This window comes from Oncorhynchus kisutch, linkage group LG13 (genome assembly GCF_002021735.2).
Source record: "Oncorhynchus kisutch isolate 150728-3 linkage group LG13, Okis_V2, whole genome shotgun sequence".
In the NCBI taxonomy this organism is placed as follows: Eukaryota; Metazoa; Chordata; class Actinopteri; order Salmoniformes; family Salmonidae; genus Oncorhynchus; species Oncorhynchus kisutch.
In genome coordinates, this window is record NC_034186.2 from 3,720,024 (window position 1) to 3,747,085 (window position 27,062).

The following is a 27,062-nucleotide window of genomic DNA, read 5'->3' on the forward strand; positions in this document are numbered from 1 at the left end:
AGGCCCACTTTGAGTTTGCCAAAAGGAACCTAAAGATTCTCAGACCATGAGAAACAAGATTCTCTGGTCTGAGGAAACCAAGATTGAACTCTTAGGCCTGAATGCCAAGCATCACATCTGGAGAAAACCTGGCACCATCCCTACGGTGAAGCACGGTGTTGGCAGCATCATGCTGTGGGGATGTTTTTCAGCGGCAGGGACTGGGAGACTAGTCAGGATCGAGGCAAAGATGACCGGAGCAAAGTACAGAGAGATCTTTGATGAAAACCTGCTTCAGAGCACTCAGGACCTCAGACTGGGGGCGATTGTTCCAACAGGACAACAACCCTAAGCACACAGCCAAAACAACGAAGGAGTCCCTTCGGCACAAGTCTCTGAATGTCTTTGAGTGGCCCAGCCAGAGCCCGGACTTGAACACGATCGAACATCTCTGGAGAGACTTGAAAATAGCTGTGCAGCAACGCTTCCCATCCAACCTGACAGAGCTTGAGAGGATCTGCAGAGAAGAATGGGAGAAACTCCCCAAATACAGGTGTGCCAAGCTTGTAACATCATACCCAAGAAGACTCAAGGCTGTAATCGCTGCCAAAGGTGAATCCACAAAGTAAAGGGTCTGAATACTTATGGAAATGTGATATTTCAGTTTTGTATTTTTTATTATACATTTTCTAAAATGTATAAAAAACAGTTTTTGCTTTGTCATTATGGGGTATTGTGTGTAGAAAGAAAAATATATATTTTAGAATAAGGCTGTAACGTAACAATGTGGAAAAAGTAAAGGGGTCTGAATGCACTGTAGGCTTACCTTAGCTTGTCAGGTCCCCTGCATATAGAGGAGAAGAAGAAGAAGAAGAAGAATTGTAACACATTGTAACAAGCTGCTTCCTGGACACCCACACCAGTCCTGGAAGCACAGGCAGCTCTCTGCTGATAAAAGATATCCCATCAACCCTCCATCAGGACAGGCAGATTTCTGCTGGGGAAGGATATCCCATCAGCCCTCTATCAGGGCAGAGACAGACTCTAATCTGTCTCTAACAACAACCAGATTGGGAGTCCCAGAGATCCCAGACAAACTCATGAATAGTATCCTAGACTAGTCCATTTTGAAGGAGAAAACACTGCTGGTCCTCGATTATATCGTCACAGGTTTATGTCTTCGTTAACATGCCATTTGTGGGGGATACTTGCTGACACAGACCTGAACTGACAGGAAAGCATGATCAGATTGAGTGTATTTTACAGCATGGGCTTCAGAAGTAGTGAAGCCAGGAGGATGCTTCACCTCAGTGGATTCCTGGAGTAGCAGTACCCTCTTTTGGACACTATGTGAACCAGACTAGGTCATTTACACTTTGTTACACATGTATACACAAGGTAGGATAGATAATGATCATAAAAACGCTAATAAAACGTAGTAGCCCTAATTTACATGTAGGCAAATGTACACGTCCACACAGCCTAGTAAACTGAGACATTATTAGGTCCTAGCAGTGTGGAGAAGGCTGAGACAGTATTAGGTCCTAGCAGTGTGGAGAAGGCTGAGACAGCATTAGGTCCTAGCAGTGTGGTTGTGGAGAAGGGTGAGACATTATTAGGTCCTAGCAGAGTGGAAAAGGCTGAGACAGTATTAGGTCCTAGCAGTGTGGAGAAGGCTGAGACAGTATTAGGTCCTAGCAGTGTGGAGAAGGCTGAGACAGTATTAGGTCCTAGCAGAGTGGAGAAGGCTGAGACAGTATTAGGTCCTAGCAGTGTGGAGAAGGCTGAGACAGTATTAGGTCCTAGCAGTGTGGAGAAGGCTGAGACAGTATTAGGTCCTAGCAGAGTGGAGAAGGCTGAGACAGTATTAGGTCCTAGCAATGTGGAGAAGGCTGAGACATTAGTAGGACCTAGCAGTGTGGTTGTGGAGAAGGCTGAGAGATTATTAGGTCCTAGCAGTGTGGAGAAGGCTGAGACAGTATTAGGTCCTAGCAGTGTGGAGAAGGCTGAGACAGTATTAGGTCCTAGCAGTGTGGAGAAGGCTGAGACAGTATTAGGTCCTAGCAGTGTGGAGAAGGCTGAGACATTATTAGGTCCTAGCAGTGTGGAGAAGGCTGAGACAGTATTAGGTCCTAGCAGTGTGGAGAAGGCTGAGACAGTATTAGGTCCTAGCAGTGTAGAGAAGGCTGAGACAGTATTAGGTCCTAGCAGTGTGGAGAAGGCTGAGACAGCATTAGGTCCTAGCAGTGTGGAGAAGGCTGAGACAGTATTAGGTCCTAGCAGTGTGGTTGTGGATAAGACTGAGACATTATTAGGTCCTAGCAGTGTGGTTGTGGAGAAGGCTGAGACATTATTAGGACCTAGCAGCGTGGAGAAGACTAGCTGCCTAACGTTAGCTAGGCTAGGGGTTAGGGTTAAGTTATAGTTATAGGTTAAAGGGTTACGATTAGAGTTAGGGAAGGGTTAGCTAAAAAGGTTAAGATCATGGGTTAAGGTTAGGTTTAACAAAATATTTTGGGACCATTTTGGGACCATGTAAACAATGGAGAAATGAAACAAATACCAAAATATCCTTAACACACTGCACCATGTCTACAAGACAGCTCTGTCTTAACACACTGCCCCATGTCTACAAGACAGCTCTGTCTTAACACACTGCCCCATGTCTACAAGACAGCTCTGTCTTAACACACTGCACCATGTCTACAAGACAGCTCTGTCTTAACACACTGCCCCATGTCTACAAGACAGCTCTGTCTTAACACACTGCCCCATGTCTACAAGACAGCTCTGTCTTAACACACTGCCCCATGTCTACAAGACAGCTCTGTCTTAACACACTGCACCATGTCTACAAGACAGCTCTGTCTTAACACACTGCACCATGTCTACAAGACAGCCCTGTCTTAACACACTGCACCATGTCTACAAGACAGCTCTGTCTTAACACACTGCACCATGTCTAGAAGACAGCTCTGTCTTAACACACTGCCCCATGTCTACAAGACAGCTCTGTCTTAACACACTGCCCCATGTCTACAAGACAGCTCTGTCTTAACACACTGCACCATGTCTACAAGACAGCTCTGTCTTAACACACTGCACCATGTCTACAAGACAGCTCTGTCTTAACACACTGCCCCATGTCTACAAGACAGCTCTGTCTTAACACACTGCCCCATGTCTACAAGACAGCTCTGTCTTAACACACTGCCCCATGTCTACAAGACTGCCCTGTTTTAACACACTGCACCATGTCTACAAGACAGCCCTGTCTTAACACACTGCACCATGTCTACAAGACAGCCCTGTCTTAACACACTGCACCATGTCTACACACCAGCCTTAACACACTGCACCATGTCTACAAGACAGCCCTGTCTTAACACACTGCACCATGTCTACAAGACAGCCCTGCCTTAACACACTGCACCATGTCTACAAGACAGCCCTGCCTTAACACACTGCACCATGTCTACAAGACAGCCCTGCCTTAACACACTGCACCATGTCTACAAGACAGCCCTGTCTTAACACACTGCACCATGTCTACAAGACAGCCCTGTCTTAACACACTGCACCATGTCTACAAGACAGCCCTGTCTTAACACACTGCACCATGTATACAAGACAGCCCTGTCTTAACACACTGCACCATGTCTACAAGACAGCCCTGCCTTAACACACTGCACCATATATACAAGACAGCCTTAACACACTGCACCATGTCTACAAGACAGCCCTGTCTTAACACACACTGCTCTAATCCCTGTCCTACAGCCTGCTCAAACCCTGTCCTACAGCCTGCTCTAATCCCTGTCCCATAGCCTGATCTAGTCCCTGTCCTACAGCCTGCTCTAATCCCTGTCCTACAGCCTGCTCTAATCCCTGTCCCATAGCCTGATCTAGTCCCTGTCCTACAGCCTGCTCTAGTCCCTGTCCTACAGCCGGCTCTAATCCCTGTCCTACAGCCTGCTCTAATCCCTGTCCCATAGCCTGATCTAAACCCTGTCCTACAGCCTGATCTAGTCCCTGTCCTACAGCCTGATCTAGTCCCTGTCCTACAGCCTGATCTAGTCCCTGTCCTACAGCCTGATCTAATCCCTGTCCTACAGCTTGATCTAATCCCTGTCCTACAGCCTGATCTAAATCCTGTCCTACAGCCTTCTCTAATCCCTGCCCTACAGCCTGATCTAAACCCTGTCCTACAGCCTGATCTAATCCCTGTCCTACAGCCTGATCTAAACCCTCCCCTACAGCCTTCTCTAAACCCTGTCCTACAGCCTGATCTAAACCCTGTCCTACAGCCTTCTCTAATTTCTACAGCCTGATCTCTCATGTCCTACAGCCTGATCCCGGTCCTACAGCCTGATCTAATCCCGGTCCTACAGCCTGATCTAACCCCTGACCTACAGCTTGATATAATCCCCGTCCTACAGCCTGATCTAAACCCTGTCCTACAGCCTGATCTAAACCCTGCCCTACAGCCTTCTCTAATCCCTGTCCTACAGCCTGATCTAAACCCTGTCCTACAGCCTTCTCTAATTCCTACAGCCTGATCTCTCTTCTCTCTTGTCCTACAGCCTGATCCCTGTCCTACAACCGGATCTAATCCCGGTCCTACAGCCTGATCTAATCCCTGTCCTACAGCCTTCTCTAATCCCTGTCCTACAGCCTGATCTAATCCCGGTCCTACAGCCTGATCTAAACCCTGTCCTACAGCCTTCTCTAATTCCTACAGCCTGATCTCTCATGTTCTACAGCCTGATCCCTGTCCTACAGCCTGATCTAAACCCTGTCCTACAGCCTGATCTAAACCCTGTCCTACAGCCTGATCTAATCCCTGTCCTACAGCCTGATCTAAACCCTGTCCTACAGCCTGATCTAATCCCGGTCCTACAGCCTGATCTAATCCCTGTCCTACAGCCTGATCTAATCCCGGTCCTACAGCCTGATCTAATCCCTGTCCTACAGCCGGATCTAATCCCTGTCCTACAGCCTGATCTAAACCCTGTCCTACAGCCTGATCTAAACCCTGTCCTACAGCCTGATCTAAACCCTGTCCTACAGCCTGATCTAAACCCTGTCCTACAGCCTGATCTAAACCCTGTCCTACAGCCTGATCTAAACCCTGTCCTACAGCCTGATCTAATCCCTGTCCTACAGCCTGATCTAAACCCTCCCCTACAGCCTTCTCTAAACCCTGTCCTACAGCCTGATCTAAACCCTGTCCTACAGCCTTCTCTAATTTCTACAGCCTGATCTCTCATGTCCTACAGCCTGATCCCGGTCCTACAGCCTGATCTAACCCCTGACCTACAGCTTGATATAATCCCCGTCCTACAGCCTGATCTAAACCCTGTCCTACAGCTTGATCTAAACCCTGCCCTACAGCCTTCTCTAATCCCTGTCCTACAGCCTGATCTAAACCCTGTCCTACAGCCTTCTCTAATTCCTACAGCCTGATCTCTCTTCTCTCTTGTCCTACAGCCTGATCCCTGTCCTACAGCCGGATCTAATCCCGGTCCTACAGCCTGATCTAATCCCTGTCCTACAGCCTTCTCTAATCCCTGTCCTACAGCCTGATCTAATCCCGGTCCTACAGCCTGATCTAAACCCTGTCCTACAGCCTTCTCTAATTCCTACAGCCTGATCTCTCATGTTCTACAGCCTGATCCCTGTCCTACAGCCTGATCTAAACCCTGTCCTACAGCCTGATCTAAACCCTGTCCTACAGCCTGATCTAATCCCTGTCCTACAGCCTGATCTAAACCCTGTCCTACAGCCTGATCTAATCCCGGTCCTACAGCCTGATCTAATCCCTGTCCTACAGCCTGATCTAATCCCGGTCCTACAGCTTGATCTAATCCCTGTCCTACAGCCGGATCTAATCCCTGTCCTACAGCCTGATCTAAACCCTGTCCTACAGCCTGATCTAAACCCTGTCCTACAGCCTTCTCTAAACCCTGTCCCATAGCTTTTATCTGCCGTAATGGCCGCCTTCCTTGAATGTTAATTGACTGATCCAGTCAGTCTAACTCAGGAAACTGCCTTGCACAGCACTTTATCTGCCTTCCCTAGATCAATTAGACACCGGTGAGCATTCCAAATGGCACCCTATTCCCTATCTAGTGCACTACTTTCGACCGGGTTTTGGTCAAAAGTAGTGCACTGTGTAAGTAATCGGGTTCTTTTGGGGATTTAGCCTCTGGCTTTGAGATGTGAGCATGCCGGTGGGAATATCGGCTACAGCAGAAGCAGAGGTGTATCCTAACCTATCCTCCGCCAGCTCTGCCTGCCATGTTAACGACCCTGTAAAAGGTATTATTACCGCATCTGGCTTAAAGGTGCTGACCATCACTGTGAAGTTGGGTTCTGTCCACGTCCCAAATAACACCTTATTCCCTTTATAGTGCTTTACTGTACCCATAGGCCTCTGGTCAAATGTAGTGCACTGTAAAGGGAATAGAGAGCCATTTGGTCTCGTGTGGCTCAGTTGGTAGAGCACGGCTCTTGCAACGCCAAGGTTATGGGTTCAATTCCCACAGGGAGACCAGTACGGAAAGATAGAAGGAAAAAAAATGCATTCACTACTGTAAATCGCTCTGGATAAGTGTGTCTGATAAATGATTTAAATGTATATAAAATACCATTAAAAAAAATAGAGATGTAGGATTTGTTTGTGGTGGTTTAGCACGGCTGTGACAGCGCCTCTACCTGGCAGTGGTGTCGTTGGACGGGATGCTGAGGGGACATCGAAAGGCAGTGAGACGGACTAACCCGAGGCAATACTACTCTACGTCTCATGTTTAATTAAATGTGGCTGAAGCATGAAACACACTAAGTAAAAAGCCTCGTCTCCGCCCTGGTCCATAAATAAGACCCCTGCGCTTCTGAACACAGCATGAAATGCAAGAGGCTCCTGGCTGCTACAGACTGAACGGAACGCCACACACACCTCTTATCTCCCAAGTCTGTTTTGTTGCCGACCAGCATGATAATGACATCACTCCCTCTCTCTGTTCTGACGTCGTCGATCCATTTGGACGTTTGCTGGAAGGAGTTCACATCTGTGGAGGAATAGCAGAAGTAAAATAGTATTTCAAGTGGATTGAAATATCAGATATTGTTTAAACGTGCCTGTTGACAAAGAATGGTTGTGCATACACTGTATAACTTAAATATTCACTAATTGAATTTGCATATTATTCTCAGATATAAGATGATCAAAATGTTAAGACAATTTCTATGTGGGTTTGGTAATATTCCTATCAATCCATTCATATTGACCTTGACACACCCCCATTCCCATTCAGAACGCAGGACTGTGTGTTCCTGGGTTCAAAGGTCGTACCATATTAAAGGGACTTGACAAGAAACACCCACTGCTCGTTCGCTTCAAGGTGAAAACTTAAAAACAGCCTTCAGGGATTTAAATGTAACCTTTATTTAACTAGGCAAGTCAGTTAAGAACAATTTCTTATTTACAACGACGGCCTACAGGGGAACAGTGGGTTAACTGCCTTGTTCAGGGGCAGAACGGCAGATTTTTACCTCGTCAGCTCCGGGACTCAATCCAGCAACCTTTTGGTTACTGGTCTAAAGCTCGAACCACAAGGCTACCTGCCACCATGTAACGGAACCATGTTAGGGAGCCAGGAAGGGAGCCATGTTAGGGAGCCATGTTAGGGAGCCATGTAACGGAACCATGTTAGGGAGCCAGGAAGGGAGCCATGTTAGGGAGCCATGTTAGGGAGCCATGTTAAGGAGCCATGAAGGGAGCCATGTTAGGGAGGCATGTTAGGGAGCCATGTTAGGGAGCCATGTTAGGGAGCCAAGAAGGGAGCAATGAAAGGGAGCCATGTTAGGGAGCCATGTTAGGGAGCCATGTTAGGGAGCCATTTTAGGGAGCCATGAAGGGAGCCAGGTTAGAGAACCATGAAGGGAGCCATGTTAGGGAGCCATGTTAGGGAGCCATGTAAGGGAACCATGTTAGGGAGCCATGTTAGGGAGCCATGAAGGGAGCCAGGAAGGGAGCCATGAAGGGAGCCATGTTAGGGAGCCATTTTAGGGAGCCATGAAGGGAGCCATGAAGGGAGCCATGAAAGGGAGCCATGTTAGGGAGCCATGTTAGGGAGCCATGAAAGGGAGCCATGTTGGGGAGCCATGTTAGGGAGCCATGAAAGGGAGCCAAGAAGGGAGCCAAGAAGGGAGCCATGAAAGGGAGCCAAGAAGGGAGCCTTGTTAGGGAGCCATGTTAGGGAGCCATGTTAGGGAGCCATGAAGGGAACCATGTTAGGGAGCCATGAAGGGAACCATGTTAGGGAGCCATGTTAGGGAGCCATGAAGGGAGCCATGAAGGGAGCCATGAAGGGAGCCGTGTTAGGGAGCCGTGTTAGGGAGCCGTGTTAGGGAGCCATGTTAGGGAGCCATGTTACGGAACCATGTTAGGGAGCCAGGAAGGGAGCCATGTTAGGGAGCCATGTTAGGGAGCCATGAAGGGAGCCATGAAAGGGAGCCATGAAGGGAGCCATGAAGGGAGCCGTGTTAGGGAGCCATGTTAGGGAGCCATGAAGGGAGCCATGAAGGGAGCCATGAAGGGAGCCATGTTAGGGAGCCATGTTAGGGAGCCATGTTAGGGAGCCATGCTAAGGAGTCATGTTAGGGAGCCATGTTAGGGAGCCATGAAGGGAGCCATGAAGGGAGCCATGAAAGGGAGCCATGTTAGGCAGCCATGTTAGGGAGCCATGAAGGGAGCCATGTTAGGGTGCCATGTTAGGGAGCCATGAAGGTAGCCATGAACGGAGCCATGTTAGGGAGCCGTGTGTACGTGCGAGTGATCCCCACTCACTTGTAATATCATAAACCACCACAGCCACAGTAGAATCTCGTATGTAGGAGGGTATGAGGCTCCTGAAGCGCTCCTGTCCTGCCGTGTCCCACAGCTGCAACCTCACCTGGGGATCAGAGAGACACACCTGGGGATCAGAGAGACACCTGGGGATCAGAGAGACACCTGGGGATCAGAGAGACACCTGGGGATCAGAGACACACCTGGGGATCAGAAAGACACCTGGGGATCAGAGAGACACACCTGGGAATCAGAGAGACACACCTGGGGATCAGAGAGACACCTGGGGATCAGAGAGACACACCTGGGGATCAGAGAGACACCTGGGGATCAGAGACACATCTGGGGATCAGAGAGACACACCTGGGGATCAGAGAGACACACCTGGGGATCAGAGACACACCTGGGGATCAGAGAGACACCTGGGGATCAGAGAGACACCTGGGGATCAGAGAGACACACCTGGGGATCAGAGAGACACCTGGGGATCAGAGAGACACACCTGGGGATCAGAGACACACCTGGGGATCAGAGAGACACCTGGGGATCAGAGAGACACCTGGGGATCAGAGAGACACCTGGGGGTCAGAGAGACACACCTGGGGATCAGAGACACACCTGGGGATCAGAGAGACACCTGGGGATCAGAGACACACCTGGGGATCAGAGAGACACCTGGGGATCAGAGAGACACACCTGGGGATCAGAGACACACCTGGGGATCAGAGAGACACACCTGGGGATCAGAGACACACCTGGGGATCAGAGAGACACAGCTGAACACTGTCAGATTACTCACCATGTCCACACTGGCGTATTGTACATCACTGGAACGCATATATTGTACACACCCACACACACACACACACACACACACACACACACACACACACACACACACACACACACACACACACACACACACACACACACACACACAAAGTAGTACCAACACAAAGTATATTAACATAAACTCACGCCCCTGTATCCCCATTGACACCGTCTCAATGTCAGGGTATGTAAAATACGTGCCAAGATTCAGCGCAGACAGACATACACACGTTACATTGAATACATTTACATTTCTTATACCGTGGAACATGACATCAATGTCAGGCCTACTTCAATTGATGTGTGTGTGTGTGTGTGTGTGTGTGTGTGTGTGTGTGTGTGTGTGTGTGTGAGGACCAATCACTGTATAACTTAAGGGTTTAAGACCCACAAACCGTGTACTGCATCCCAAACGGCATCCTATTCCCTATGTAGTGCACTACTGAGCCTTATGGGGAATAGGGTGCCATTTGGGACACCTAAACTCATCAACAAAAAAAGAAACGTCCCTTCTTCAGTTCCCTGTCTTTCAAAGATAATTTGTAAAAATCCAAATAACTTCACAGATCTTCATTGGAAAAGGGTTTAAACACTGTTTTCCATGATTGTTCAATGAACCATAAACAATTAATGAACATACACCTGTGGAACGGTCATTAAGACACTAGCAGCTTACAGACGGTAGGCAATTAAGGTCACAGTTATGAAAACTTAGGACACTAAAGAGGCCTTTCTACTGACTCTGAAAAACACCAAAAGAAAGATGCCCAGGGTCCCTGCTCATCTGTGTGAACGTGCCTTAGGCAAGCTGCAAGGAGGCATGAGGACTGCAGATGTGGCCAGGGCAATAAATTGAAATGTCCGTACTGTGAGACGCCTAAGACAGCGCTACAGGGAGACAGGACGGACAGCTGATCGTCCTCGCAGTGGCAGACCACGTGTAAACACACCTGCACAGGATCAGTACATCCGAACATCACACCTGGGGGACAGGTACAGGATGGCAACAACAACTGCCCGAGTTACACCAGGAACGCCCAATCCCTCCATCAGTGCTCAGACTGTCCACAATAGGCTGAGAGAGGCTGGACTGAGGGCTTCTAGGCCTGTTGTAAGGCAGGTCCTCACCAGACATCACCAGCAACAACGTCACCTATGGGCACAAACTCAATGTCGCTGGACCAGACAGGACTGGCAAAACGTGCTCTTCTCTGACGAGTCGCGGTTTTGTCTCACCCGGGTGATGGTCGGATTCCTCGTTGAAGGAATGAGCGTTACACCGAGGCCTGTACTCTGGAGCGGGATCGATTTGGAGGTGGAGGGTCCGTCATGGTCTGGGGGCGGTGTGTCACAGCATCATCGGACTGAGCTTGTTGTCATTGCAGGCAATCTCAACGCAGTGCGTTACAGGGAAGACATCCTCCTCTCTCATGTGGTACCCTTCCTGCAGGCTCATCCTGACATGACCCTCCAGCATGACAATGACACCAGCCATACTGCTCGTTCTGTGTGTGATTTCCTGCAAGACAGGAATGTCAGTGTTCTGCCATGGCCAGTGAAGAGCCCGGATCTCAATCCCATTGAGCACGTCTGGGACCTGTTGGATCGGAGGGTGAGGGCTAGGGCCATTCCCCCCAGAAATGTCTGGGAACTTGCAGGTGCCTTGGTGAAAGAGTAGAGTAACATCTCACAGCAAGAACTGGCAAATCTGGTGCAGTCCATGAGGAGGAGATGCACTGCAGTACTTAATGCAGCTGGTGGCCACACCAGATACTGACTGTTACTTTTGATTTTGACCCCTTTTTTCAAGGGACACATTATTCCATTTCTGTTAGTTACATGTCTGAGGAACTTGTTAAGTATGTATGTCTAAGTATGTATGTCTATGTCTAAGTTGTTGAATCTTGTTATGTTTATACAAATATTTACACATGTTAAGTTTGCTGAAAATAAACACACCTGTATATCTAACACACCTGTATATCTAACACACCTGTAAATATAACACACCTGTATATCTAACACACCTGTATATGTAGCACACCTGTATATCTAACACACCTGTATATCTAGCACACCTGTATATCCAACACATCTGAATATCTAACACACCTGTATATCTAACACACCTGTATATCTAACACACCTGTATATCTAGCACACCTGTATATCTAACACACCTGTATATCTAACACACCTGTATATCTAACACACCTGTATATCTAGCACATCTGTATATCTAACACACCTGTATATCTAACACACCTGTATATCCAACACATCTGAATATCTAACACACCTGTATATCTAACACACCTGTATATCTAACACACCTGTATATCTAGCACACCTGTATATCTAACACACCTGTATATCTAACACACCTGTATATCTAACACACCTGTATATCTAGCACATCTGTATATCTAACACACCTGTATATCTAACACACCTGTATATCTAACACACCTGTATATCTAGCACACCTGTATATCTAACACACCTGTATATCTAACAGACCTGTAAATCTAACACACCTGTAAATCTAACACACCTGTAAATCTAACACACCTGTAAATATAACACACCTGTATATCTAGCACACCTGTATATCTAACACACCTGTATATCTAACACACCTGTAAATATAACACACCTGTATATCTAGCACACCTGTATATCTAACACACCTGTATATCTAACACACCTGTAAATATAACACACCTGTATATCTAGCACACCTGTATATCTAACACACCTGTATATCTAACACATCTGTATATCTAACACACCTGTATATCTAACACCGAGGTGACGTTTGACACACCTGTATATCTAACACACCTGTATATCTAACACACCTGTAAATATAACACACCTGTATATCTAGCACACCTGTATATCTAACACACCTGTATATCTAACACATCTGTATATCTAACACACCTGTATATCTAACACCGAGGTGACGTTTGACACACCTGTATATCTAGCACACCTGTATATCTAACACACCTGTATATCTAGCACACCTGTAAATATAACACACGTTTAAATCTAACACACCTGTATATCTAACACACCTGTATATCTAACACATCTGTATATCTAACACACCTGTATATCTAACACACCTGTATATCTAACACATCTGTATATCTAACACACCTGTATATCTAACACCGAGGTGACGTTTGACACACCTGTATATCTAACAGGTGACGATATTACACAGGGACAAGGTGTGGACCTGGTGTTGACATTGAAACGGCAGTAAAGAGCCGTGGATTAGGAGCAAATTAACGTTTTTTTTGTTTTTTTGTTGATTGAGCTACTTACCGTTCGGTCTTCCAAGTACATCGTTTTTGATAGGAAGTCTATTCCGATTGTGGCCTGAAATGAGAAGAAAATGGTGTTAACGGCCTTGAGGACTGGTGAGTGTTAACGGCCTTGAGGACTGGTGAGTGTTATAACGGCCTTGAGGACTGTGGAGTGTTAACGGCCTTGAGGACTGTGGAGTGTTAACGGCCTTGAGGACTGTGGAGTGTTAACGGCCTTGAGGACTGTGGAGTGTTAACGTTCTTGAGGACTGTGGAGTGTTAACGGCCTTGAGGACTGTGGAGTTAACGGCCTTGAGGACTGTGGAGTGTTAACGGCCTTGAGGACTGTGTAGTGTTAACGGCCTTGAGGACTGTGGAGTGTTAACGGCCTTGAGGACTGTGGAGTGTTAACGGCCTTGAGGACTGTGGAGTGTTAACGGCCTTGAGGACTGTGGCGTGTTAACGGCCTTGAGGACTGTGGAGTGTTAACGGCCTTGAGGACTGTGGAGAGTTAACGGCCTTGAGGACTGTGGAGAGTTAACGGCCTTGAGGACTGTGGAGAGTTAACTGCCTTGAGGACTGTGGAGTGTTAATGGTACAGTAGATATCTGACTGAGCCCAGGACAGAATAGTAGATATGACTGAGCCCAGTACAGTATAGTAGATATGACTGAGCCCAGTACAGTATAGTAGATATGACTGAGCCCAGTACAGTATAGTAGATATGACTGAGCCCAGTACAGTAGATATCTGACTGAACCCAGTACAGTATAGTAGATATCTGACTGAACCCAGTACAGTATAGTAGATATCTGACTGAACACAGTACAGTACATACAGTAGATATCTGACTGAACCCAGTACAGTACAGTAGATTTCTGACTGAGCCCAGTACAGAAGATATCTGACTGAACCCAGTACAGTTAGTAGATATCTGACTAAAGCCAGTACAGGACAGTACAGTACAGTAGATATCTGACTGAACCCAGTACAGTACAGTAGATATCTGACTGAACCCAGTACGGTACAGTAGATATCTGACTGAGCCCAGTACAGTACATATCTGACTGAACCCAGTACAGTACAGTAGATATCTGACTGAACCCAGTAGATATCTGACTGAAGCCAGTACAGGAATGTACAGTACAGAATATATCTGACTGAACCCAGTACAGTACAGTAGATATCTGACTGAACCCAGTACGGTACAGTAGATATCTGACTGACCCCAGTACGGTGCAGTAGATATCTGACTGAACCCAGTACGGTACAGTAGATATCTGACTGAACCCAGTACGGTACAGTAGATATCTGACTGAACCCAGTACAGTACAGTACATTACAGTAGATATCTGACTGAACCCAGTATGGTACAGTAGATATCTGACTGAACCCAGTACGGTACAGTAGATATCTGACTGAACCCAGTACGGTACATATCTGACTGAACCCAGTATGGTACAGTAGATATCTGACTGAACCCAGTACGGTACAGTAGATATCTGACTGAACCCAGTACAGTACATTACAGTAGATATCTGACTGAACCCAGTACGGTACAGTAGATATCTGACTGAACCCAGTACAGTACATTACAGTAGATATCTGACTGAACCCAGTACGGTACAGTAGATATCTGACTGAACCCAGTACGGTACAGTAGATATCTGACTGAACCCAGTACGGTCCTTATCTGACTGAACCCAGAATGGTACAGTAGATATCTGACTGAACCCAGTACGGTACAGTAGATATCTGACTGAACCCAGTGCAGTACAGTACATTACAGTAGATATCTGACTGAACCCAGTACGGTACAGTAGATATCTGACTGAACCCAGTACGGTACAGTAGATATCTGACTGAACCCAGTACGGTACTTATCTGACTGAACCCAGAATGGTACAGTAGATATCTGACTGAACCCAGAATGGTACAGTAGATATCTGACTGAACCCAGTACGGTACAGTAGATATCTGACTGAACCAAGTACAGTACATATCTGACTGAACCCAGTACGGTACAGTAGATATCTGACTGAACCCAGTACGGTACAGTAGATATCTGACTGAACCCAGTACATTACAGTAGATATCTGACTGAACCCAGTACAGTACATTTCTGACTGAACCCAGTAGATATCTGACTGAACCCAGTACAGTAGATATCTGACTGAATCCAGTACAGTACATATCTGATGGGATTAGCCTTGTGTACAGTCGGAGCGGCCAGGCGATTGTGTCTAATCCTGCCAATAGACCTGATGCTGAACATGTACTGAAGTACTCATAATATCTGATAGGAAGCTACACATGATATCAAGAAGCTGCTTCTGTGCATTGCATCTTCTACATTCGTAGCAGGTTATAGCAATTAATATGAATAGCTAACGAATCTATCATCTTTACACATTATTGTTAGATAATGCCAGCAGAGTGGTAGATTAACGTCTACGCAAAACATTAAGAACACCTTCCTAATATTGAGTTGGATTCTACAAGGTGTTGAAAGCGTTCCACAGGGATGCTGGTCCATGTTGACTCCAATGCTGCCTACAGTTGTGTCAAGTTGGCTGGATGTCCATTGGGTGGTGGACCGTTGTTGATACACACAGGAAACAGTTGAGCATGAAAAACCCAGCAGCGTTGCAGTTCTTGACACCAACCGTTGTGCCTGGCACCTACTAACATACCCCGTTCAAAGGCACTTCAATATTTTATCTTGCCCGTTCACCCTCTGAATGGCACACACACAATCCATGTCTCAATTGTCCCGAGGCTTAAAAATCCTTCTTTAACCCGTCTCCTCCCCTTCACCTCCACTGATTGAAGTGGATTTAGGTGACATCAATAAGGGATCATAGACTTCACCTGGATTCACCTGGTCGGTCGATGTCATGGGAAGAACAGAGTGTTCATAATGTTTTTTTAACAGCAAACACTGGAAAACGATGCCCAATACACTGGCAGTGTAATGTATTGTCCATGGGGAATGGGATAATCCAGAATAATAATGAACAGTAATCCACTAGTCTTATATTGTTCCCTAATCACTAAACCTGCAGTGGGGAGCCTCGAAGACAGGGGAGACTGTGCTATTAGAGCCTGTAGTATTGGAGCCTGCAGTATTAGAGCCTGCCGTATTAGAGCCTGCAGTATTAGACCCTGCAGTATTAGAGCCTGCCGTATTAGAGCCTGCAGTATTAGAGCCTGCAGTATTAGAGCCTGCAGTATTGGAGCCTGCAGTATTAGAGCTTGCAGTATTAGAGCCTTCACTATTAGAGCCTGCAGTATTAGAGCCTGCGGTATTAGAGCCTGCAGTATTGGAGCCTGCAGTATTAGAGCCTGCAGTATTAGAGCCTGCCGTATTAGAGCCTGCGGTATTAGAGCCTGCAGTATTAGAGTCTGTAGTATTAGAGCCTGCGGTATTAGAGTCTGCAGTTTTAGAGCCTGCAGTATTAGAGCCTGTAGTATTGGAGCCTGTAGTATTAGAGCCTGCAGTATTAGAGCCTGCAGTATTAGAGCCTGCAGTATTAGAACCTGCAGTATTGGAGCCTGCGGTATTAGAGCCTGCAGTATTAGAGCCTGCAGTGTTAGAGTCTGCAGTATTAGAGCCTGCAGTATTAGAGCCTGTAGTATTGGAGCCTGTAGTATTAGAGCCTGCGGTATTAGAGTCTGCAGTATTAGAGCCTGCAGTATTAGAGCCTGCGGTATTAGAGCCTGCGGTATTAGAGCCTGCAGTATTAGAGCCTGCCGTATTAGAGCCTGCAGTATTAGAGCCTGCCGTATTAGAGCCGGCAGTATTGGAGTCTGCAGTATTGGAGCCTGCAGTATTAGAGCCTGCCGTATTAGAGCCTGCGGTATTAGAGCCTGCAGTATTAGAGTCTGTAGTATTAGAGCCTGCAGTATTAGAGTCTGCAGTATTAGAGCCTGCAGTATTAGAGCCTGTAGTATTGGAGCCTGTAGTATTAGAGCCTGCAGTATTAGAGCCTGCAGTATTAGAGCCTGCAGTATTAGAACCTGCAGTATTGGAGCCTGCGGTATTAGAGCCTGCAGTATTAGAGCCTGCAGTGTTAGAGTCTGCAGTATTAGAGCCTGCAGTATTAGAGCCTGTAGTATTGGAGCCTGTAGTATTAGAGCCTGCGGTATTAGAGTCTGCAGTATTAGAGCCTGCAGTATTAGAGCCTGCGGTATTAGAGCCTGCAGTATTAGAGCCTGCAGTATTAGAGCCTGCAGTATTAGAGCCTGCCGTATTAGAGCCTGCAGTATTAGAGCCTGCCGTATTAGAGCCTGCAGTATTGGAGTCTGCAGTATTGGAGCCTGCAGTATTAGAGCCTGCAGTATTAGAGCCTGCAGTATTGGAGTCTGCAGTATTGGAGCCTGCAGTATTAGAGCCTGCAGTATTAGAGCCTGCAGTATTGGAGCCTGCAGTATTGGAGCTGAGGCTTGGAGCCAGTTGAGTTTGCAGTGTTGGAACCCTGCAGCATTGGGTCCTTGGAGACAGGGGAGCTCTGCAGCATTGAGGCCTTGGAGACGGGGGAGCTCTGCAGCATTGGGGCCTTGGAGACGGGGGAGCTCTGCAGCATTGAGGCCTTGGAGACGGGGGAGCTCTGCAGCATTGGGGCCTTGGAGACGGGGGAGCTCTGCAGCATTGAGGCCTTGGAGACGGGGGAGCTCTGCAGCATTGGGGCCTTGGAGACGGGGGAGCTCTGCAGCATTGGGGCCTTGGAGACGGGGGAGCTCTGCAGCATTGGACACAGTGCTGCTGCCCAGCGGGGTACCCCCTGCCTGGTCTGCCCACTCTGACAGAACTGGCCACCAGCAGCTTGATCACGATCCCATTACCCTGTCGATGCCAGCCACTGCGGAGGGCAGTAATACTCACTCAGGCTCCTCTGGCAATAGGAGCATTACTTAATATATGTATCCTTCTCCTCTATTCTCCCACAGCCAGATCATCTCGACTCTCACTGTAACCTAATTGTCTCTAGTTCACATAAAAAGATAAATATCTAAAACATAGTGCAAGGACGATGGTCATCTATCAAGAAAGCTCTTTAGTCAGATTGGGTTGAAAACCCTGAAGGAGATGTGTTACGAAGTCTATGAATTAAATAGCGTGATGAAATTAAGGGATCAAACAGTTGGCATTCCTCAATATTAGATAAAGTCATGTTGAAAGCAAAGCCACAGAGGTGTTTGTTGTTTTAATTTTGAACGGCAGAGCCAGGCATCCTCTCTGGGTTATATATAGAATGCCACACACAGAGAGAAGCACTGTGCTGCGCTGCACAAACAGACTCCCATGCAGACTAAATAATTCAGTAACTCTTTCATTATTAACCAATCACACATCATCGTTAAAGAAAGCCCCAGCTTCCGGATCCTGCATGGCCTCTCAACCAATGACTGCTGGGGGGAGAGGGAATCAACCAATTACTGCTGGAGGAAGAGATAATCAACCAATGAATGCTGGGAGAAGAGGGATTGAACCAATGACTGCTGGGAGAAGAGGGATTGAACCAATGATCGCTGGGAGAAGAGGGATTTAACCAATGACTGCTGGGAGAAGAGGGATTTAACCAATGACTGCTGGGAGAAGAGGGATTTAACCAATGATCGCTGGGAGAAGAGGGATTTAACCAATGATCGCTGGGAGAAGAGGGATTGAACCAATGACTGCTGGGAGAAGAGGGATTTAACCAATGACTGCTGGGAGAAGAGGGATTGAACCAATGACTGCTGGGAGAAGAGGGATTTAACCAATAATCGCTGGGAGAAGAGGGATTTAACCAATGACTGCTGGGGGAAGAGGGATTTAACCAATGATCGCTGGGAGAAGAGGGATTTTTTACCAATGATCGCTGGGAGAAGAGGGATTGAACCAATGACTGCTGGGAGAAGAGGGATTGAACCAATGATCGCTGGGAGAAGAGGGATTTAACCAATGACTGCTGGGAGAAGAGGGATTGAACCAATGACTGCTGGGAGAAGAGGGATTGAACCAATGACTACTGGGAGAAGAGGGATTTAACCAATGACTGCTGGGAGAAGAGGGATTTAACCAATGATCGCTGGGAGAAGAGGGATTGAACCAATGACTGCTGGGAGAAGAGGGATTTAACCAATGACTGCTGGGAGAAGAGGGATTGAACCAATGACTGCTGGGAGAAGAGGGATTGAACCAATGACTGCTGGGAGAAGAGGGATTTAACCAATGACTGCTGGGACAAGAGGGATTTAACCAATGACTGCTGGGAGAAGAGGGATTTAACCAATGACTGCTGGGAGAAGAGGGATTGAACCAATGACTGCTGGGAGAAGAGGGATTGAACCAATGACTGCTGGGAGAAGAGGGATTTAACCAATGATCGCTGGGAGAAGAGGGATTGAACCAATGACTGCTGGGAGAAGAGGGATTTAACCAATGACTGCTGGGAGAAGAGGGATTGAACCAATGACTGCTGGGAGAAGAGGGATTGAACCAATGACTGCTGGGAGAAGAGGGATTTAACCAATAATCGCTGGGAGAAGAGGGATTTAACCAATGACTGCTGGGAGAAGAGGGATTGAACCAATGACTGCTGGGAGAAGAGGGATTGAACCAATGACTGCTGGGAGAAGAGGGATTTAACCAATAATCGCTGGGAGAAGAGGGATTTAACCAATGACTGCTGGGGGAAGAGGGATTTAACCAATGATCGCTGGGAGAAGAGGGATTTTTTACCAATGATCGCTGGGAGAAGAGGGATTTAACCAATGACTGCTGGGAGAAGAGGGATTTAACCAATGATCGCTGGGAGAAGAGGGATTTAACCAATGACTGCTGGGAGAAGAGGGATTGAACCAATGACTGCTGGGAGAAGAGGGATTGAACCAATGACTGCTGGGACAAGAGGGATTTAACCAATGACTGCTGGGAGAAGAGGGATTTAACCAATGACTGCTGGGGGAAGAGGGATTGAACCAATGACTGCTGGGAGAAGAGGGATTTAACCAATGACTGCTGGGAGAAGAGGGATTGAACCAATGACTGCTGGGGGAAGAGGGATTGAACCAATGACTGCTGGGAGAAGAGGGATTTAACCAATGACTGCTGGGAGAAGAGGGATTTAACCAATGGCTGCTGGGAGAAGAGGGATTTAACCAATGACTGCTGGGAGAAGAGGGGGAAGAGAAAGGTTCTAATATCAGGAAAGAGATTTGTTCTGAATTAGAACCCCAGGCACCATTAGCCAGAAAGTGAAATGTGTCTTTTTCTCATAAGGGTTGTATGAAATAGAGAACTGCATTCCAGTCGGCATTTTTCATGCTGCGGGCAGTCAGACAGACGACTTTGGAATGGAAATATTTTTGTTTTCCCGCAGGTTAGTTGGAAACGGTCATCTTTTTGCTTTGTATGCATTAGCCTACCTATTGTATTAAAATTACATTTTTTTGGTTTGTTTCATTATTCAGACTGAATTCGCTGCGTCAACTTCTCCTCTCCTAGTTTGGGGTGGTAGTTCAAGTGTGTCTAGTATGTCTGGTCTCATCGAAATACTGTAGAGTAGGGTGTCTACATGGGGTGGAGAATCACATGACAGTAAATTTAAATATGAAATTAACTTAAATATGATGCAACTGTAATTTACGACAGTGTCTGTCAATACATTTTTTGATAATGGAAAGAAGTGGAAGGTCCTCAAACCAATCAGAAAATGGTATCATCATTGAAAAGGAAAATGGCGAATGTTGCGTCCTGGTATTAATGACCCATTTATTTGTCTCCTAAAAGGTACGTATGCTATATCCTCTATGCAAAACATAGCAAGTGTCGCTGTTACCATTCTTGTTGCTTCCAGTTCAGTAGACATACAGTGGCTTGCGAAAGTATTTTCACCCCCGCCCCCCACCCTTGGCATTTCTCCTATTTTGTTGGGGGGGTGAATACTTTCGCAAGCCACTGTATGTCTACTGAACTGGAAGCAACAAGAATGGGAGGGGGGGGGGGGGGTGTATCATTTAATTTACACAACATGCCTACCATTTTGAAAATGCAAAAATAATTTTTAATTGTGGAACAAACAAGAAATAATAGAAAACAATCTGAAAAGTTGAGTAACTATTCACCCCCCAAAGTCAATACCTTGTAGAGACACCTTGTACAGCAATTACAGCTGCAGGTCTCTTGGGGTTTGTCTCTTTAAACTTGGCACATCTAAGCCACTGGGATTTTTGCCCAGTCTACAAGGCAAAACTGCTCCAGCTCCTTCAAGTTGTATAGGTTCCGCTGGTGTACAGCAATCTTTAAGACATACCACAGATTCTCAATTGGATTGAGGTCTGGGCTTTGACTATGCCATTCCAAGACATTTAAATGTTTCCCCTTAAACCACTCAAGTGTTTCTTTAGCAGTATGCTTAGGGTCATTGTCCTGCTGGAAGGTGAACCTCCATCCCAGTCTCAAATCTCTGGAAGACTGAAACAGGTTCCCCTCAACAAGGTCCCTGTATTTAGCGCCATTCATCATTCCTTCAATTCTGACCAGTTTCCCTGCCGATGAAAAACATCCCCACAGCATGATGCTGCCACCACCATGCTTCACCGTGGGGATGGTGTTCATGGGGTGATGAGAGTTGTTGGGTTTGTGCAAGACATAACATTTTCCTTGATGGCCAAAAAGCTACATTTTAGTCTCATCTGACCAGATTACCTTCTTCCATATGTTTGGGGAGTCTCCCACATGCCTTTTGGCAAACACCAAATGTGTTTTCTTATTTTTTTTCTTTAAGCAAAGGCTTTTTTCTGGCCAGTCTTCCATAAAGCCCAGCTCTGTGGAGTGTACGGCTTAAAGTGGTCCTATGGACAGATACTCCAATCTCTTCTGTGGAGCTTTGCAGCTCCTTCAGGGCTATCTTTGGACTCTTTGTTGCCTCTCTGATTAACGCCCTCCTTGCCTGGTCTGTGAGTTTTGGTGGGCGGCCCTCTCTTGGCAGGTTTGTGGCGCCATATTCGTTCCATTTTTAATAATGGATTTAATGGTGCTCTGTGGGATGTTCAAAGTTTCATATACTTTTTTATAACCCAACCATGATCTGTACTTCTCCACAACTTTGTCCCTGACCTGTTTGGGAGCTCCTTGGTCTTCATGGTGCTGCTTGCTTGGTGGTGCCCCTTGCTTAGTGGTGTTGCAGACTCTGGGGCCTTTCAGAACAGGTATATATATACTGAGACATAGATGTCATGTGACAGATCATGTGACACTTAGATTGCACACAGGTGGACTTTATTTAACTAATGATGTGACCTCTGAAGGTAATTGGTTGCACCAGATGTTATTTAGGGGCTTCATAGCAGAGGGGGTGAATACATACAGTATGTATACTACGCACCACTTTACACTTTACTTTTTTTTTCAAATTTCTTTGAAACAAGTCATTTTTTTGCACTTCACCAATTGGGACTATTGTGTATGTTCATTATATGAAATCCAAATAAAAATCTATTTAAATTACAGGTTGTAATGCAACAAAATAGGAAAAATGCCAAGGGGGATGAATACTTTTGCAAGGCCTGTGAGATCAGGTGCGCGTGCTGTCTCATTAAATACAGCAGGCTCCAGCCTATGTGTGGGCAGTTATCTGGGCAGTTATAAGGAAATATGCTTAGGCTATACTTTATAGTTTTAGTTTACTACATTGCCTAGAAATAAATATTGATCACCCATATTTCTCAGTCTGAAAATCGTCTCACTCTCAAAAAAAAAAGGCTATAAAAAAAAATATCTCAAGAGAAATCAATTTTACCTCTAGAATGAAGAATAGCTAGAATCTTCTATGTTACCCACCAGGGATCTCAGCTACAGTAACCATGTTATCTAACTTCCTCTTTTAAGGGTATCAAAATGGGGAGGTGGACTTAGATGAAAACATCACTGTCAGGTCCATCCATAGTGGCATCTTTCATGCTGTATCTACCAGTATTCATGTATCTACCAGTGTTAATGTATCTACCAGTGTTCATGTATCTACCAGTGTTAATGTATCTACCAGTGTTCATGTATCTACCAGTGTTAATGTATCTACCAGTGTTCATGTATCTACCAGTGTTCATGTATCTACCAGTGTTTGTATCTACCAGTGTTCATGTATCTACCAGTGTTCATGTATCTACCAGTGTTCATGTATCTACCAGTGTTCATGTATCTACCAGTGTTTGTATCTACCAGTGTTCATGTATCTACCAGTGTTAATGTATCTACCAGTGTTCATGTATCTACCAGTGTTAATGTATCTACCAGTGTTAATGTATCTACCAGTGTTAATTTATCTACCAGTATTGGTGGAGTCAGACAACCAGGAATCAATAGGACCATTTCTCTGATAACAACCAATGGCATTGGTCTTGGAATGTTCCAGACAACAACTTAGTTTTTCTCAATCATTGATTACCTTCAAAAAGAAAGAAAAAGGAACTGTAGCTTCCGAACAGAAGGCCGGGATGACATCGGTTGATGAATAAAATGCGGGTTTTATCTGTAGACAAATGAGAATTCGACAAGTGTCGCTGGTCAAAATAACATTTATAACATTTATTTATTCTGTCTGATCGTCAATGTGAGTTTCTGTTTTCTTGTCGCACAGACATGAAACGGTTTCAACGTTGCCTCTGTCGTTGCGACGGCGTCAATAAATTCTACATTTCTCAGACAGAATGTTTTGTGTTGTCACATTCACAACTGTAAATTAGCCTTTTTGTTGTTGTTGTTGTTTTTGCTTGTCGTTACCTTGTAAATAATGATCTTGTAATTGATTATTGTTATAGATATGTTCTGCTCATCATTTTCTGGACAGGCTAGCCAGCTCGCTAGCTAACAAGCTAGCAATGAACCAAAACATTGTTTCAAAAGTTGCTGTCAGTTGCCTGGCTTGCTAGATGAACATATTGTAGTTACATTTTTAAACAGATTTGTTTATTTGTGTTCAAATAGAGCAGGTATAGCAGGTATGCTAGTCTGCCGATGTCGTGCAAACTGTCGTTTTGGTGTTTAGAATTTTGACGACGACAAGTTTGGACGACAATAGAATGTCCATGATGTCACTGGGACAACTGTTAACAAACATGTGGACTGATGTACATTTAAAGACATGTACGGTATACCACAGTATAGTCAGTACAGTCGACAGTTGGGAGTCTAATCAATACGCTTCTGAGTCCACCCTGCAAGGTCTTAAAAAAGTTATATATTGACGTGTGATAGACAGATTTGAATGCAACACATCCTGTTGTATCGACCGGTGCGGAACTACGGTTGCATGTCAAGCAAACCCAGACACAGGCAGAACTAGTTGTCTGGCCGAACAGAGAATACAGTTGTCTGTTTGATGGAAGAGGATAGGCAGCACTCTGTGCCTCCAGCAGCAGACTGGATCAATGGACCTATTGGAGATCACTACCCTGACCAATAGGGTGTGTCTGAAATGGCACCCTATATCCCCTAGCACTACGTTTTTACCAAAGACCTAATACAGACCCTGTTCAAATGCAGTGCGCTATATAGGGACTAATGTGCCATTAAGTCAACATCCATAGACTACCCTACTTGTCTAATAGGTCTCCTGTCCCGACCCATTTTCTAAAGGGCCCCGGTATCCAGGACGATCCTGTAGTAACCAATCAGACTCAGCACTTCAAGAGCCTGAACGACTTCTACTAGAGAGCACGGTTCAGTTTACACCTGCTGCCTAATTTCCTCCGTTGTAGAAGCTCTGAGTCGTCACGACGACGCAAACAGACTGTGATGTCACAGCACCACTACACACACGGGAGTTAGATACACAGAGTTTCTTATGGAACTAAAACAACAACAAAAAAGGAGGGCTTTAGGTGGTGGGCGTGGCAGGAGCCGTGGTATGTAGTGGTATGTAGTGGTATGTAGTGGTATGTAGTGGTATGTACTGGTATGTACTGGTATGTAGTGGTATGTAATGGTATGTAGTGGTATGTACTGCAGTGGTATGTATGTAGTGGTATGTACTGTATGTAGTGGTATGTACTGGTATGTAGTGGTATGTAGTGGCAAGTACTGGTATGTACTGGTATGTAGTGGTATGTACTGGTATGTAGTGGTATGTAGTGGTATGTACTGGTATGTAGTGGTATGTACTGGTTTGTACTGGTATGTAGTGGTATGTACTGGTATGTAGTGGTATGTACTGGTATGTAGTGGTATGTACTGGTATGTAGTGGTATGTACTGATATGTAGTGGTATGTACTGGTATGTAGTGGTATGTACTGGTATGTACTGTTATGTAGTGGTATGTACTGGTATGTACTGGTATGTACTGGTATGTACTGGTATGTACTGGTATGTACTGGTATGTAGTGGTATGTACTGGTATGTAGTGGTATGTACTGGTATGTACTGGTATGTACTGGTATGTACTGGTATGCAACAGTACGGGCAGGGAAAAGGCTAGTGACGTTGTCCGGGAGATCAGGCAATAGGAAACCCGATAGGCTAAAGTACAGGCAGGGAATAGGCAATGTATTTATTTTTATTTCACCTTTATTTAACCAGGTAGGCCAGTTGAGAACAAGTTCTCGTTTGCAACTGCGACCTGGCCAAGATAAAGCATAGCAGTGTGAACAGACAACACAGAGTTACACATGGAGTAAACAATGAACAAGTCAATAACACAGTAGGAAAAAAAGGGGAGTCTATATACATTGTGTGCAAAAGGCATGAGGAGGTAGGCAAATAATTACAATTTTGCAGATTAACACTGGAGTGATAAATGATCAGATGGTCATGTACAGGTAGAGCTACTGGTGTGCAAAAGAGCAGAAAAGTAAATAAATATAAACAGTATGGGGATGAGGTAGGTAAAAATGGGTGGGTTATTTACTGATGGACTATGTACAACAGGTACACAAAAGGTGTCATTAGTGAGGCAGAAACTATCATACACAGGAGGATTACATTACGGGAAAACCATGAGCACCAACTAGGAGTCACAAAACAAACAATAACTCACAATGATGGGGTGCAAAAGAACTGAACTGAAAAGTGTGTGATAATGACACACAGGTGTGTGAACAGGTGATCAGTATTCAGGTGATTGGGATCTGGAGAGTGAGCTGAGTTCAGGGAATCTGTGTGTTTGAGAGTGTGATCTGGAGAGTGAGCTGAGTTCAGGGAATCTGTGTGTTTGAGAGTATGATCTGGAGAGTGAGCTGAGTTCAGGGAATCTGTGTGTTTGAGAGTGGGATCTGGAGAGTGAGCTGAGTTCAGGGGATCTATGTGTTTGAGAGTGTGATCTGGAGAGTGAGCTGAGTTCAGGGGATCTATGTGTTTGAGAGTGTGATCTGGAGAGTGAGCTGAGTTCAGGGGATCTATGTGTTTGAGAGTGTGATCTGGAGAGTGAGCTGAGTTCAGGGGATCTATGTGTTTGAGAGTGTGATCTGGAGAGTGAGCTGAGTTCAGGGGATCTATGTGTTTGAGAGTGTGATCTGGAGAGTGAGCTGAGTTCAGGGAATCTGTGTGTTTGAGAGTGGGATCTGGAGAGTGAGCTGAGTTCAGGGAATCTGTGTGTTTGAGAGTGTGATCTGGAGAGTGAGCTGAGTTCAGGGAATCTGTGTGTTTGAGAGTGTGATCTGGAGAGTGAGCTGAGTTCAGGGAATCTGTGTGTTTGAGATTGTGATCTGGAGAGTGAGCTGAGTTCAGGGAATCTGTGTGTTTGAGAGTGTGATCTGGAGAGTGAGCTGAGTTCAGGGAATCTGTGTGTTTGAGAGTGTGATCTGGAGAGTGAGCTGAGTTCAGGGAATCTGTGTGTTTGAGAGTGTGATCTGGAGAGTGAGCTGAGTTCAGGGAATCTGTGTGTTTGAGAGTGTGATCTGGAGAGTGAGCTGAGTTCAGGGAATCTGTGTGTTTGAGATTGTGATCTGGAGAGTGAGCTGAGTTCAGGGAATCTGTGTGTTTGAGAGTGTGATCTGGAGAGTGAGCTGAGTTCAGGGAATCTGTGTGTTTGAGAGTGTGATCTGGAGAGTGAGCTGAGTTCAGGGAATCTGTGTGTTTGAGAGTGTGATCTGGAGAGTG

At 45.8% G+C, this 27,062-nt stretch overlaps 1 protein-coding gene across 1 annotated transcript in view; it reads right to left on the minus strand.

Annotated features, from left to right (window-relative positions):
• Positions 1 to 27,062, minus strand: part of LOC109883970 (ras-related protein Rab-6B) — a 157,666-nt gene that overhangs the window by 67,278 nt on the left and 63,326 nt on the right. The window contains exons 3-5 of the mRNA XM_031838181.1: positions 13,001 to 13,054; positions 8,831 to 8,936; positions 6,938 to 7,049 (exon numbers count right to left, since the gene is read on the minus strand). Coding sequence (XP_031694041.1) covers positions 6,938 to 7,049; positions 8,831 to 8,936; positions 13,001 to 13,054 — 272 coding nt within the window. The remainder of the gene's footprint in view (positions 1 to 6,937; positions 7,050 to 8,830; positions 8,937 to 13,000; positions 13,055 to 27,062) is intronic.